Source organism: Drosophila montana, unplaced genomic scaffold (genome assembly GCF_035044405.1).
Source record: "Drosophila montana isolate Dmon_TW-CO22-7 unplaced genomic scaffold, ASM3504440v1 contig_3733_1, whole genome shotgun sequence".
In the NCBI taxonomy this organism is placed as follows: domain Eukaryota; kingdom Metazoa; phylum Arthropoda; class Insecta; order Diptera; family Drosophilidae; genus Drosophila; species Drosophila montana.
In genome coordinates this window covers 1,278,036-1,291,506 of record NW_026998620.1, presented here as the reverse complement: position 1 = coordinate 1,291,506, position 13,471 = coordinate 1,278,036, and the positions used below count along the sequence as shown (strand labels likewise).

The window sequence follows — 13,471 nt, the reverse complement described above, 5'->3', positions numbered from 1 at the left end:
TTGCATTCGCAGCAAACAGCAAGAAGTATTAGTAAAACACGTAAGAGTGCACGCGTCGCGGTAACTCGACTAACAGATACCCTGGCCTTAACTACGAACTTCACTCTATACAGAAGACTGTGCTGCTTTTTAAACCCTGAACCCATTGAAAATAGGGTAAAAGGGGTATAATGTATTTGTGCAAATGTATGCAACAGGCAGAAGGAAGCAGCTCCGACCCCATAAAGTATATATATTCTTGATCAGCATCAATAGCCAAGCCGATTCTAGCCATGTCCGTCTGTCTGTCTGGATCTCAGAACCTATAAGAGCTAGAAACTTAAAATTTGGAATGTAGCTCCTCCTGGTGCCCGCGCAGTACGAATTTGTTTCCGATAATCGATAAGTTGCCTCGTTTCCAAGTAATCGATAAAAATCGATATCGAAATCCTGTTTTTTGAGCAAATCTCGTATGTTATAAGAGCTAAAGTCACCAAACTTGACATTTAGCTTCTAAAATAGTATATACATATATATATATTTATTTATTTATTTAATTATAAATGGTCGATAGAAACGAGTGTCTGCCTAATTATTCAATATATCAAATTATGAAAATTAAATGCTAAGAGCCTAATTAGAATACACAATTCTCTTTTTCTTCTTAGCCACATTTTGCAATATTCGTTCTTATATTACTTTAATGCTTAGACCCCAATTCTTAGGCAACTTTCAGGGCTTATATATGGGCTCCAAAAGCATCCATATACGAACTTTGGAGAGGGCGGAAATCTTTCTTGATAATCAAAAAGTTAATATCTTAAGAACTTGTTATATTTGAGATATGTAATGAATATATCTATATCTGATATAAGGGGGTAAAGTATGATTAATTTACAATATTCCAGCCTCTAACCCTTATGCTCAGCTAGAGGCCAGGCTATATCGACTCGTATCTGGAATATTTCTATACGCAATCTCAAATAACTCCTGCTGCCCGTCACACACGTACGCAAAACTGTAATATACCCTCTGCTTAAGCAGTCTTCAATGTGCGCAGGGTATGCCAAGAAGAAGACACGCATGGAACCGCAGTCGCCTCACGCTTGGCCAGCGCTGCGTGATAAAGTGGCCGTGTCTCTTGTTTGCCCGTTCTTGGGATGCATATAAATTGCATTTACAGCATGTACACCCAAATTGGCGCATTTTACTCTCGTTTCAACAAGTTGCAAGCGTAGCGCGTAGCAAAGTGGAACGCCTGCCTGCCAGCCAGCCAGCCAGCCCAGGGGCAGGAAATGCAGGTTAAAATAATAATAATAAAAGTCGATCGATAACCAGGGAGGAAGCTGCAAATGGGCTACTCTAGTTGAGCCCTGCTCTAACTGAATCTCTTTAATTGCAAAGGTTCTCTGATTTAAATTGTTATCTACTTGAGGGGAGACTCGCTGGGAGATACTCTACATAAATTGTATTTACTTGAGGCTACCTAAGAATTATCTGAAATTCTAGCTTATATTATTGTTTCTTTTTAAGAACTCCTCGGACTTTATTTGGATTTGATTTTAAATGAGTTGTTATTCAAAGCGTGTATCAAAAATCAAGATAATCGTTTGTAATCGGTTTTTTATAGAACTTTGGGTTAGCGGAATGAAGACTGCATGTTTGGAGCACAACTTCAAATTCAAGTCCATAAAGTACATATCAGAAGCTTTATACAAATTTTTTATTTGTAGCCTTAATAGTTTCTGGGATCAATGGGTAAGAAATGGTACAAGACATTACAAATTAATCCTTTGCTATAGACTATCTACCTATAAATCTTTCTATCTATCTTTCTATCTATCTTTCTCTCTATCTTTCTATCTATCTTTCTATCTATCTTTCTCTCTATCTTTCTATCTATCTTTCTATCTATCTTTCTATCTATCTTTCTATATATCTTTCTATCTATCTTTCTATATCCATCTCCCTTTCTCTCTCCCTCTCTCTCTATCTATCTGTCTATCTATCTATCAATCTATCTAACATCTAATATCTATTATCTGTTATCTATTTATTAATTTATTTGTCTATCTGTCAATCAATCAATCTATCTATCCTTTTATCCATCTATATATATATATATATATATCTGTCTATCTAACTACTGATCTTTCTATTTATGTATGTATGTACGTATTTATCCATCTATCCATAGATATCTGTCTATCTAACTATCTAACTATTTATATACCTATCTATCTATCTACCTATCTATCTATCTATCTCTCTATCTATGTATCTATCTCTCTATCTATCTATCTATCCCTCTATTTATCTATCTATCTTTCTACCTATCTTTCTATCTATCTCTCTATCTATCTCTCTATCTATCTCTCTATCTATCTCTCTATCTATCTCTCTATCTATCTCTCTATCTATCTATCTACATATATATCTGTCTATATATCTATCTAACTATCTATATATGTATGTATATACATATGTGTGTATGCATGTATCTAACTATCTATCTATCTATATATCTCTCCATTTCTCTCTCTCTACCTATCTCTATCTATCCATCTATCTATCTATCTATATATATCTATCTATCAGTTTTAATAACTCTAATTTCTTAGATAAACAATTCTACTCTATGCCTAAATATTGAAGAATTTCTTGCCAGACATACTTGCTGCCTCTAACGTTTTTTGACTTTCTAAAGTTACCTTCTCTCTCTCTCTCGCTCTCTCTTCTCTCAGTATTTGAAGCCAATAACTGTATAGGCCAACTAAATCCCATATTAACCCAATTCTGCGCCGTCATCCGAGTGTCATTTGGAGGCGCACCTGACAGCGATAGCTCAATTGCTGCTCAAATCTTGAGCGTCGCATCTACAACTGAACTCTTAAGTGTTCAAACGAAGAAAGACACGAGGTAAATAAATGTTTACGCGCAGATACCACTCGGATGGGCGCCAACTGGGCTCGAGGGCCGCGTATCAGTGTTGATTTCCGTTCAACTGTTATTTTTATGACTACTTCGAGACATTCCCACAGGGCTTACGAGGTCTTCGTTTTTTTTCTTTTTCTTTTTCTTTTCGGCCTCAACAGTTTGCAGCGTCACATGAAAAACAAACGCGAGTTTTTGAATAATTTATGACCAAAAGAAGTTATGTCTCCGACTTGTTTTTTTTTTTCAGGTGTCCACTTTGTGTATTTTATATAGAAATGCTAATTGGTAAAACGAAACTGAGACCAGGCTTTGTATGGTCAAAAGAAAGTTAATTAGCCGAAATACTAGGAGTCGGCTGCAATTGAGCACAGGCAATTGCCAAGGGTTCGAACCCTCGCCCGAACAGGTGGAACAGGTGGAACTGGCCGCGTCTCTCGCAATGCTCGACTGCCTCGCGGTTGGCTGAGACAAACGTAGATACAAATGCAAATTGCCAGCTCGTCTGTAATTGTGTGAATAAAAGTCAACAATTTGTGGGCACGCAAACAAATCTTGACAGCTCCCCCTCTCCCCGCTCCCCCACTTCCCATCAGCTGCAAATCCCTTCCGTGAAATGAATTCATTTCATAAATAAGTCTGGGAAACTAGCCTAAGAAATTAGCATAGTTTTGGCTTAATAAACTGGCACTGTGCTAATGTAACAAAGCCCACTTCCTGTTGCTGCCAGTTCATTAACTGGCAGTCAACACTGTGTACAGTGCGCAACTGAAAGTGAATTTCACTTCTGTTTTTTTTTGTTTTTTTGCAACTCGCTCAATTTGAAGTTCAACGCGCGCAGTCCATAAAAATTCAAGACTCCCAAACAGCCGGGGAATCCGCGCGTAATGCATCTCTGGCATACTGAGAAACCAGTTGAATAATAACCAAGTCAGCCGTGTCTCTGCCATGGCTCGGTCTTCGCGGTTTTTTATTATTTTTTGTTACTTTTCTTTTTGCAGGGAAATTGCAAATTACCGGCACATAACCCACGGGTCTAAATGCTCAAAGGGCCCTTTTCGCTCGCCCGCCCGCTGTTTAGTTGTTGTTGCATTAATTTAAATTTTTAAATTACTTTCACTGCCTGCTAACTGGCTGAAATGATGAAAGGCAGGCACCAAGCGCGATTGTTGTTTACAATTATGAAAACCTAATTTATACAAAACTGCAGCCAGCGACACTGTGGAAGGGGCAGAAACTTTATCGAAAGGCAGCTAAAGATTTAGCGCATTTTTTATAAGCTAATTGGCGAGCATTTGTGCTGATAATTTTATATAAAATATATATAGGGAAAGTGTACTCTATAGAAAGTAAAAAAAATGATCTATACGCCAATATAAACCTATATCTATCTATATCTGTCTATATATATATATATCTATAAATGAAATATGACCTGCATGTTCTGGGAAAAGGTTTCAAAAGCATCAACAACAACACAATCATATATAAATGTGCTAAGCGTCGAACCAGCAAGCGGCAAGTCGCTGGTTCAAATTTTATAGAAAACTGGGAAAAAGTTGTAAAAGCATCAACAACAACACAATATATATATATATAAATGTGCTAAGCGTTGAACTAGCAAGCGGCAAGTCGCTGGTTCAAATTTTATAGAAAACTGGGAAAAAGTTTCAAAAGCATTAACAACAACACAATATATATATATATAAATTTGCTAAGCGTCGAACTAGCAAGCGGCAAGTCGCTGGCTCAAATTTTATAGAAAACGCCGAAAAAGTTAAATTTAAAGAACCAAGTAAATGGCAAACAATAATAACTAAAGTTCTTTCTTTCTTTTCTTTCTGGCTTTTGTCAACAACAAATTGGAGACAGTTGCATTTTACAATTCAGATAATTTAAGAGAAGCATTTAAGAATTTAGTCGTTCTAGTTCTTTAAGCTTAAAATAAGGTTTAGCCAAATAAAACTATCTGTTCAAATCGTAACACAAAAATGACATTTACGACTAAAGATCAACGAGGCATAGTTGAGCCAGGATCAGAAAATGTACTCCACGTGAACAACATTACATTGAATCGTAGAGCACATTCCGGAAATCAATTTCAACAACTGTTTTGACAGTTAAAGACAAAATCAAAGCTCGAAGCGAGAAATTACATTAAAGAAGATGAAAAGACACTGTAAAAATATGTAAGAGCTTTTTCATTCAATCACATTTAGTGCCCGGTTTCATTTGGACACAAAAGTCATTTGTATAAAATAATCACACTTTCGAGAAGAAAGAAAAAAAAACACCAAATTAGCAACAATTTCAATTTGAAGCTGTGCAACAATTTCGTGAGTTATGCGTTCATTTAGGGGCTCGCTCAATAAAAAGCCGTGCCACGCAATTAAATGTAAAGACCGTGCCATTATGGCCTCTGCTCCCAATGCGTCTCGGCCCACAATAAAACGCGGCAAAAAGAGGCATTAAAATAAAATAATATAAAAAACTATAAGTTGAGGTTCAAAAAAGTTCAGTAAGCGACAAAAAAGAATAAAAATAAAAAAAAATTGTGAAGCAAACGTGCTGTCATTAAATTTAATAAGCACTTTTTAGGCCAAGCTTGGATTTTTTCGAGCCCGCCCGAAAGAAAAGCACTAGACAACAACAACAAAAAAAAAAGCGACAAACGAAGCGTTTTCAAAACGAAATGGTCTGGCAAAATATGAAAACAAAATCCACAAAAAAAAACTGGAAAAAAATGGGGAAAAATACAAAAGAAATGCGACAAAAAAGCTGCAGAAACAATGAAATAAAAACTAGAAATGACATTTTGCGCTTGCTCAGTTTTCAGTGCGCGATTCTTTCCGGGCTTTTTCTTTCTATAGGGTTTTCTACGAAAAGTAAATGAACTCTAAGCACGCCGCCGCCGTCTAACGGCCCATTTCTGGCTAACGTCCCAGACGTAGGTCGCCAAGGTGTTTGACTTAACTATTACGAAACACTCTCGACCATGCTGTTTGTTACCTCAATTACGTGAAACAAAACAAAAGTCCGTTAAAGGACAAATTGAGTTATTAACCAAGCCAAACATTCAAACAAATGGGCTTAAAGTCGCGCGCGTGAAAAGAAAATATGAAAAATATCAACACCAAATGCGTTTTTAAAAGCGAAACAGTTGAATATGCGCTCAACTGGAGCGCAGTTGACGGAAACGTTCATTACGGACCACACCGTAGTCTATGACGATGATGATGATGATGATGCTGCAGTTGCTGGGGATGATGATGAAGATAATGAGCATGATGATGAGGACAAAGGCGGCGGCTTTGTCTGTGCACCAGTTACAGAGATCTCCCATTGCAACTGTACACTCAAAAAAAATAATGGGTTAGCTCAAATTTAAGAAAATACCCTTTAACAATTTTCCCAATTTTAGACAATTTTTTAATTTAGAAAATAGAACATTTCTTTGGTAAAATTAAGATAAATTTTCTGCATGAAAATTCTCCCAAATACAAAAATGACCTACAAATAAATAAACAAACGCCGATGTCCGTGGAAAATGAGTGAAAAGTAAAAGTTATTTTAAGCATCTAAGGGGCATAATTATATACTTTTTTTCTCAATATCCAAAGGCTTCTATATATTGCTATAAATATAGCATAAGTAAATTTATAAATATTTAGTAACTGCAAAATATATTCTCTTTCTTTAAAGTAAGTTTTAAAGTTTGTTATTAAATCTCATTTCATATAAAAAGAAGCTAAAAATGGCAATCTCTATTTACAATTAATTATTTTCTTACTTTTCGAAATATCTTGTATTCGAAAATTTGACATATTTTAACAAGAATATTTACTACAAATAAGAAAAATTTACTGAGTGAAAATTCTATAAAATCTTTGAAAATCTTATCATATAAAGACTTTCTTTAATAGATTCCGAATAGTTACAAATCTATATGTCTTCAATTCTTAAGAAGGACAATTCTAGCTTAAGAGCTAAAATGTAATTTTTAAGAAGTGTAAAAATGTTGTTGAGATTCTTCTAGTACTCTACTCTCTCATCCCAAAAAGTAGCTTTTAGCAAATTAAGCTAACTAAATGGACTTTAACGCATAACAAGCTAAAAAATAACAGAAACTACTTAATTAACAAAAATTAAGTACCTTAGCGCAGCTAAAATTTTGATGAGCTGTACGTAAGGGTATTACCTAATCAGAAATATATGTAGTTATATGTTATATATAGAGATTTAATGAACGTGCCCAAGTTCATTTTGCAAACAATCAATCACAGAGTTCAGTCTACCTTAAAAAGCGTTAGAGAGCGGCGGAGAGCTTATCATATTTCCGACAACTTTCCACTGTCAATTGCGTTTATTTGCTGGCATGCAATATACCCACTTCAGTTTATACTCGGCTACAGGTCATAGCAAAAAAAAAAAAAAAGAAGAAGTAGTTGTAATATCGCATTTCAGTGCAGAATTTGTTGTTCGCATTCAGTGCACATGAGCGCACACTGCAACTGCAGCTGCAGCTCCTTTTGGCCAACTCCAGCCGCAAATCCAGAACCAGAACCAGCTTTTTTGCAGCAGCCAGGCATAGTGCACTTGATGGCAACTCTCGGCGCAACTCCCCGCTCGACTTTCTCGACTGCCAACTCAATTATAAAATGGCACAACGCATAAAACACATTAAAATGTGCACGTGGAAAAGGTTGCAATTTCTGTTGCATTTTCATTTATCGTTTTGCGCAACTTGCTGCAAAATTTATTTAGTTTTCCCTCAGCGTTCTGCCATTTCTTGCGCATTTTGACTTTCAAGCATTGTTCCGTTATTATGGCAGCTTGGCCAGCAGCGGCGGACAAAAGAAAATACAATAAATAATGAAAAACTTTTGTGCGCTGTTAGCAAAGCAAAAAGTGCACTGAAAAAATGAGTTCGTAACTCAAAGATCCAATAAGCGTGCAAATTTTGTTGGTCACTCGTTTAGGTTTAGATTTATGAGAAGCGCAAAGAGAGGCGGTCAAGTGGGCTAACATATTAAGGCAAGTCGTTATTGGAGCAAGCTGTTATGGTAACATTTTGTTACAGCACTGAACTTAGTATTCATTAAATGTGTCAAGGAAGTTGAAACTCAAAGAAACTCAAAAACTCAGCCAAGCTGTTGGTAAGGAAACAGTTTGTTATAGAACTGAAATTATTATTCTTCAGCTATTAAATCATATCACAAAACTCCTTATGCAATATGTTTGGGAAATAACCCAAACAACCCAAATAAAGTTGGTCTCAAGTTTAATTCATATGAGGAGCGGCAAAAGAGGCTACTTTCGAACGCAACAAAATTAAGATCTGCTGTTGATATGGTATTAATCAGTTTTATTTAAAGAAAACAATGCTTAGTACCTGAAAGAACGCCAATTGTAAAAATAATGTTAGTTAAGATGAGATGGCTGATTGCTACAGTTATGCGTCTAACAACATGCACATTTAATTGTTCGCTTGTCAAAGTCATGTGCATGAGAAGCGCAAAGAGCGGCGCAGCAGAAGCCAAGTAAATTGAGAACAGCTGTTCGTATGGCAATATTTTTTTAATCGAAATGGAAATGATGTAAGTTTAACCAGAACAGGTAGTTCGTGGCACAAGCAATGTGTACGACCAAACAATTGTCTAAGCAACCACCAAAAAGAACCGCATGAGCGCACAAAAAAAGAGAGAGAAAGGGAGAGGTAGAGAGAGAGAGAGAGGGAGCAGAATCAATTGGAAATGATCGACGCCGACAGCTGGCCGATCAGGCTGGCAACATGAGCAAGCATTTTGAGGCACGCAGCGTGGGCACCCAACGGCGACGGCCAAATGATGCACCTGCTCCGTCCAAAAACAACAACAACCACGAAAAGAAAAACAAAACTAAAACAGAAATTTCAATAACAGAGCAGACAGCGAACAGAGAGTTCAAGAGCGTGGGCTCTATGTAGACCGGTAGAAGTTCGCGTGATGCCGGAAATGCAATTGTCGCACGCCCACCAAAAACACACACACACACACTGCCATGGCAACCAGTCTGTGTGTGTGTGTGTGTGTGCGTGTGTGTGGGCACATTTATGATAATTATATGAAAATCAATGGAAGTTAATGCAATTTTATCATTGGGTCGCGAGCGACACTTCAACGAAATGGAAATTCGAGTTCTCGCACATTGTTTATAATTTGTGTAACAGGCTTGCGGCACGAGCGCGCTGTGCAACTGCCACATGTGGCACTTAAATGGGCATGCCACGGGTCGGCCAACAGCAGCTGTCAGTCAGTCAGTCAGTCAGTCAGACAGTTGTGCTGTGCTGTGGCCAAACATGTTTAAAAGTATCTAATAGATACATGTGCGCCCGTTCGGTTCTGTAAAATGCGAAGCGCACTTTTAGATTTAGATAAGTTCTCTCCCCCCTCTCTCCCTCTACCGCTCTCCCCCTCTCTCTGTGGGGTCTGGGGCGTGCACATGTTGTTGCTGTCTGGCCAGCAAATGCCAGGTAAATATTATTATGCACACACACGCACGCACACATGTGCCTGGAATTTGGTGAAAATTGCAACATGAAAAACTTGAAAAACCGGCAAACGGCAAACGGCAAATGTGCATGAAAATGGCCCAACTGGCAAAACTGGCTAAAAGCAAACACAAACACACACACATTAACAATTCACACATTTGCGGCAACATAATTTCAGTCGGGCCTAGATATGAAAGGGGCGGCGGGATGCTGGTTCAAAATGCCAGCAGAAAATTCAAATGCAATTGGCAAAAAAGGCGCAGAGTGTGTGAAAAGTATGCGAATGAAGAGATACAAATGTGGCATATGAGTGCGTATATATGTTAATGTCTTGTGTGTGTGTGCGTGCGTGTGTGTGTGTGGCAGGCAACAATTGTGCACAATTACAAAAGCCCAAAAGGCAATGCAAAAACGCAAGTTGCAACAATGTGTGGCAGCATTCATAATTCAAATGCGCACAAAGAATGTTGCAAAAGGGAATTGCCATGCGGTTTTGTCTACAACTAATTTATGCGACTATTAGTCAGAAAAGTTGAAAGAATTTCAGAAAATTAAGGCGCAAAGCCATTAAAAGAAAAGCTCTGAAAAGCTGAAAAGCAATCAATTCAAGCCGAGATTTTCGAGCTTTCAGTTTCCAAGGCAATCTAATGATGAAAGAGTTTGAACTGACTCGACTGTTCAACCTGCAGAAGATTCCTTATGGGTCAAGAGTAATCTCTAAGACGAGGCTTTGGAGAATTTAAATTGAGCAAAATACTGACCAAAGTTTGCTTGAAAAACATAAAAACAAGGCACGAGTTTGCGTGGGCGTGAGCGTCGAACTAGCAAACGAGAGGTCGCCAGTTCAAATCGAAGAACAATTTTCTTGCCTCATAATTAAAAGGGATACGTTGGTTATTGGGCTAAGCTGTTACAGAACTCAACTTATTATTCATTCATTCACAGATCCAATAAGCGAGCAAATGAGAAGCGCAAAGAGAGGCGCTCAAGTGGGCTAACACATAAAGGCAAGTCGTTATTGGGGTATGTTGTAATGGTTATCATAATCATAAGTAAAAGGGATAAATTGGGTTTTCCCACTTCTACGACACCATTCCTGATCAGTTTTTCGATTTAGCCTTGTCGGTCAACTTTCTAAATGAGAACTGTTTGGGTGAATATGTTGCGGGAACATAACTTCTTGTATATCGCACGCATTTGGCTTCATCAAAGTCATATCCCATTTCCCTAATCCCAGTTGCTAGACCATATCTCAAAGGAACAACCAATCTCTCAGCTTAATATGTGAAAATATGTTACTCGATAGATAATAAAAAAATTTTAGTTTGTTTTTCTCTGGGGATTTCAAACAATTTCAATCGTATTTCTAGCTTCAATTCCGACTTTTTCAACTAGTTGTTGCTTATGCAAATAAGTTTCCTTTGCAGAAACTGTCTACAGAGAGAAATTGGGAACTGAAAGCATCTAGTTATAGGCGAGAGCTGTCAATGTTTGTTGGCCGTAACTTTCAGCGTAGTTCAGCACCGTAAAAAGTGTACAAAAATTCCGAAAAAAAATAGAAAACAATAAACAACACGAACATAACGTCGAGATTTTTGAACAAAATTCCAGTAAGTAGCGCCAAAGAAGTCAACACGAACGACTACCTCATCATTACTATTATAATAATCATCATCATTATTATTAATATTATTAATATTGTTTGCTAATAATTATTATTGTCGCTCGCGTAGCCAGTGACATGTCTGAACTGCAAGCATCGCTGCTGCTGAAGCGGCAACTCGCTGAGCTGCATCGCAATCCCGTCGAGGGCTTCTCCGCGGGCCTGATCAACGATGAGGACATCTTCAAATGGGAGGTGGTCATCATTGGGCCGCCGGACACACTCTACGAGGGCGGCTGCTTCAAGGCGCATCTGATTTTCCCGAAGGAGTATCCACTGCGGCCGCCTCGCATGAAATTCGTCACAGAAATCTGGCATCCGAATATTGAAAAGAACGGCGATGTGTGCATCTCCATACTGCACGAGCCCGGCGACGACAAGTGGGGCTACGAGAAGGCCGAGGAGCGCTGGCTGCCCGTCCACACCGTCGAGACAATATTGCTCTCCGTCATCTCCATGCTAACCGATCCCAACGATGAGTCCGCCGCCAATGTGGACGCTGCCAAGGAATGGCGCGAAGATCATGCCGAATTCAAGCGCAAGGTGGCGCGCTGTGTGCGTCGCAGCCAGGAGGAGGTCTAGAACGGGGAGGCGCACCACATGCACAGCTCTCCAAAATTCGCACACACTCACACACACACACACACTCACTCACACGGACACATTCAACTCGGAACGGTCAACATTCAAGCATGCGAATAAAATAAGCGACTGCTTGCAAAAATCTAGCGACTGGAGTACATTTTACAGCTGCCTCGGGCGAGAGTGTCAAAAGTAGAATTTGTATACCCTGTACGCCTGGTAGATGCTGGGTATATTGGTTGTGTGCAAATGCATGCAGCAGGCAGGGAGAGCTTCTGCGACTCCTTAAATAGTTTTGCCTAGGACGACGAGCTGAGTCGATCAGGCCATATCTATTGTCTGTCCATTTTGAAATATATTTTCTCGTTTATGCGAGATTTCATCCCATTTGCATAATCTCAAATTAAGATACCTCGAAGATTGTAAGAGCTATATAAACCTAACTTGGTATGTAGATTCTTTCATAGGAAATACGGAAAAATAATTTTACTTTTTTAATAACTCTTATAAAAAAAGGAAATTGAAAAGATAGAGAAAGATGCAGTTGGAGACCCTGCATGGCACAGACTTAACATATAAAGGAATACCCACAATATTTCCACATTTTCTAATTATGCACTTCCAAGCTTGTGTAGAAGATATTGTTTGGGTTCTTAAACATAACTCGAAGATTACAAGAGCTCGACACTTTAAACATGGTATGCAGGTTCTCTTGTGGTATAAGATATAAGATATATTTAACTTTTTGAATTGCCTTCCCGATTACCTCAGAAATTGATTGATTGAATTCATTTTAAGAGCAGAGCCTTGCGCCTTGGTATGCACACACTTTTGTATGCCATATTTAAGCCTTGAAAATTTCAGAAAGATCGGACTATGAACACCCGAGTTAATCAAGAATGCATTTCCCATAAATAGACCAGGGCAAGGGTAAGAAGAAGCACAGCTTGCTGCATGCCTGTGTGTGTGTACGTATACATATGTGCATACACACAAAAGGAAGTGCAAACGCTTGTGAGGACAGCTCGGCGCTGAGTACAGGGCATATTCTAGTCGGTCTGTGCCGACTCTTACGCTAACTCCGTCGTTTTTTTTTTTTTGGATTTTGGTTTTGGCTTTAATTGGCCTCGCAGCAGCTGCAAATGCGCCGCTTTAATTAAGTTTCTCACATGATTAGCGGGCTTTTCTATGCCGACGCCTGTCAGCTTTAATTAGATCCCGAGCCGCATCTCTGGGGGCGGGGCGGCGGCATCGTCAGCCACTTGGTCAAGTCAAGTCGCCAAAGTGTGGGTCAATCTTAAGCCGTGTGCTTAATGCACGGCTTAATGCACGACTGCTGACACACTTGCCAAATGCCAGTTGCCAGTTGGAACTCTGTGCTAACTTTTTGCCGTGGCTGTAAGCAGCTTTATTGACTTCTAATTCACATGGCCGCAGCAAAACGCGCCACTCACCTGGTCGATCTGCGCACATGGCAACCGAACGACTGTTAACAAGAAAATACAGTTTTCTTTTCGATGTGCCGAATATCAAATACCCTTGCAGAAATATGGCAAGGAAAAAAAACTTTATAAAAAGTTAAAAGATGATTCTTATATGACTTGGGAGAGTTATATTACATATATTATATTATATATTAAATTATATATATTATATTATATATTATATGGTAGTCAGTTCAACAACATTTGATTTCAGAACTGTTTTCTTTTTCAATAAGATACATCACTCCTACGCCCATTTCTGTATGAAATAAGCGTTTTCCACCAATTTTCCACAGT

At 38.5% G+C, this 13,471-nt stretch overlaps 1 protein-coding gene across 1 annotated transcript; it reads left to right on the top strand.

The window, feature by feature from the left end:
- The first annotated feature begins 10,894 nt into the window (after nt 1-10,894).
- Ubc87F (Ubiquitin conjugating enzyme 87F) lies at nt 10,895-11,836 on the top strand. Its single transcript, XM_064694345.1, has 2 exons — nt 10,895-11,055; nt 11,179-11,836. Exon 2 carries the CDS (start codon nt 11,187-11,189, stop codon nt 11,688-11,690), a length of 504 nt encoding a protein of 167 aa, XP_064550415.1. The 5' UTR covers nt 10,895-11,055; nt 11,179-11,186; the 3' UTR covers nt 11,691-11,836.
- The last annotated feature ends 1,635 nt before the right edge of the window (nt 11,837-13,471 follow it).

Coding starts and splice junctions, on each gene's coding strand:
- Ubc87F (XM_064694345.1), top strand. CDS start 11,187: ATGTCTGAACTGCAAGCATCGCTGCTGCTGAAGCGGCAACTCGCTGAG.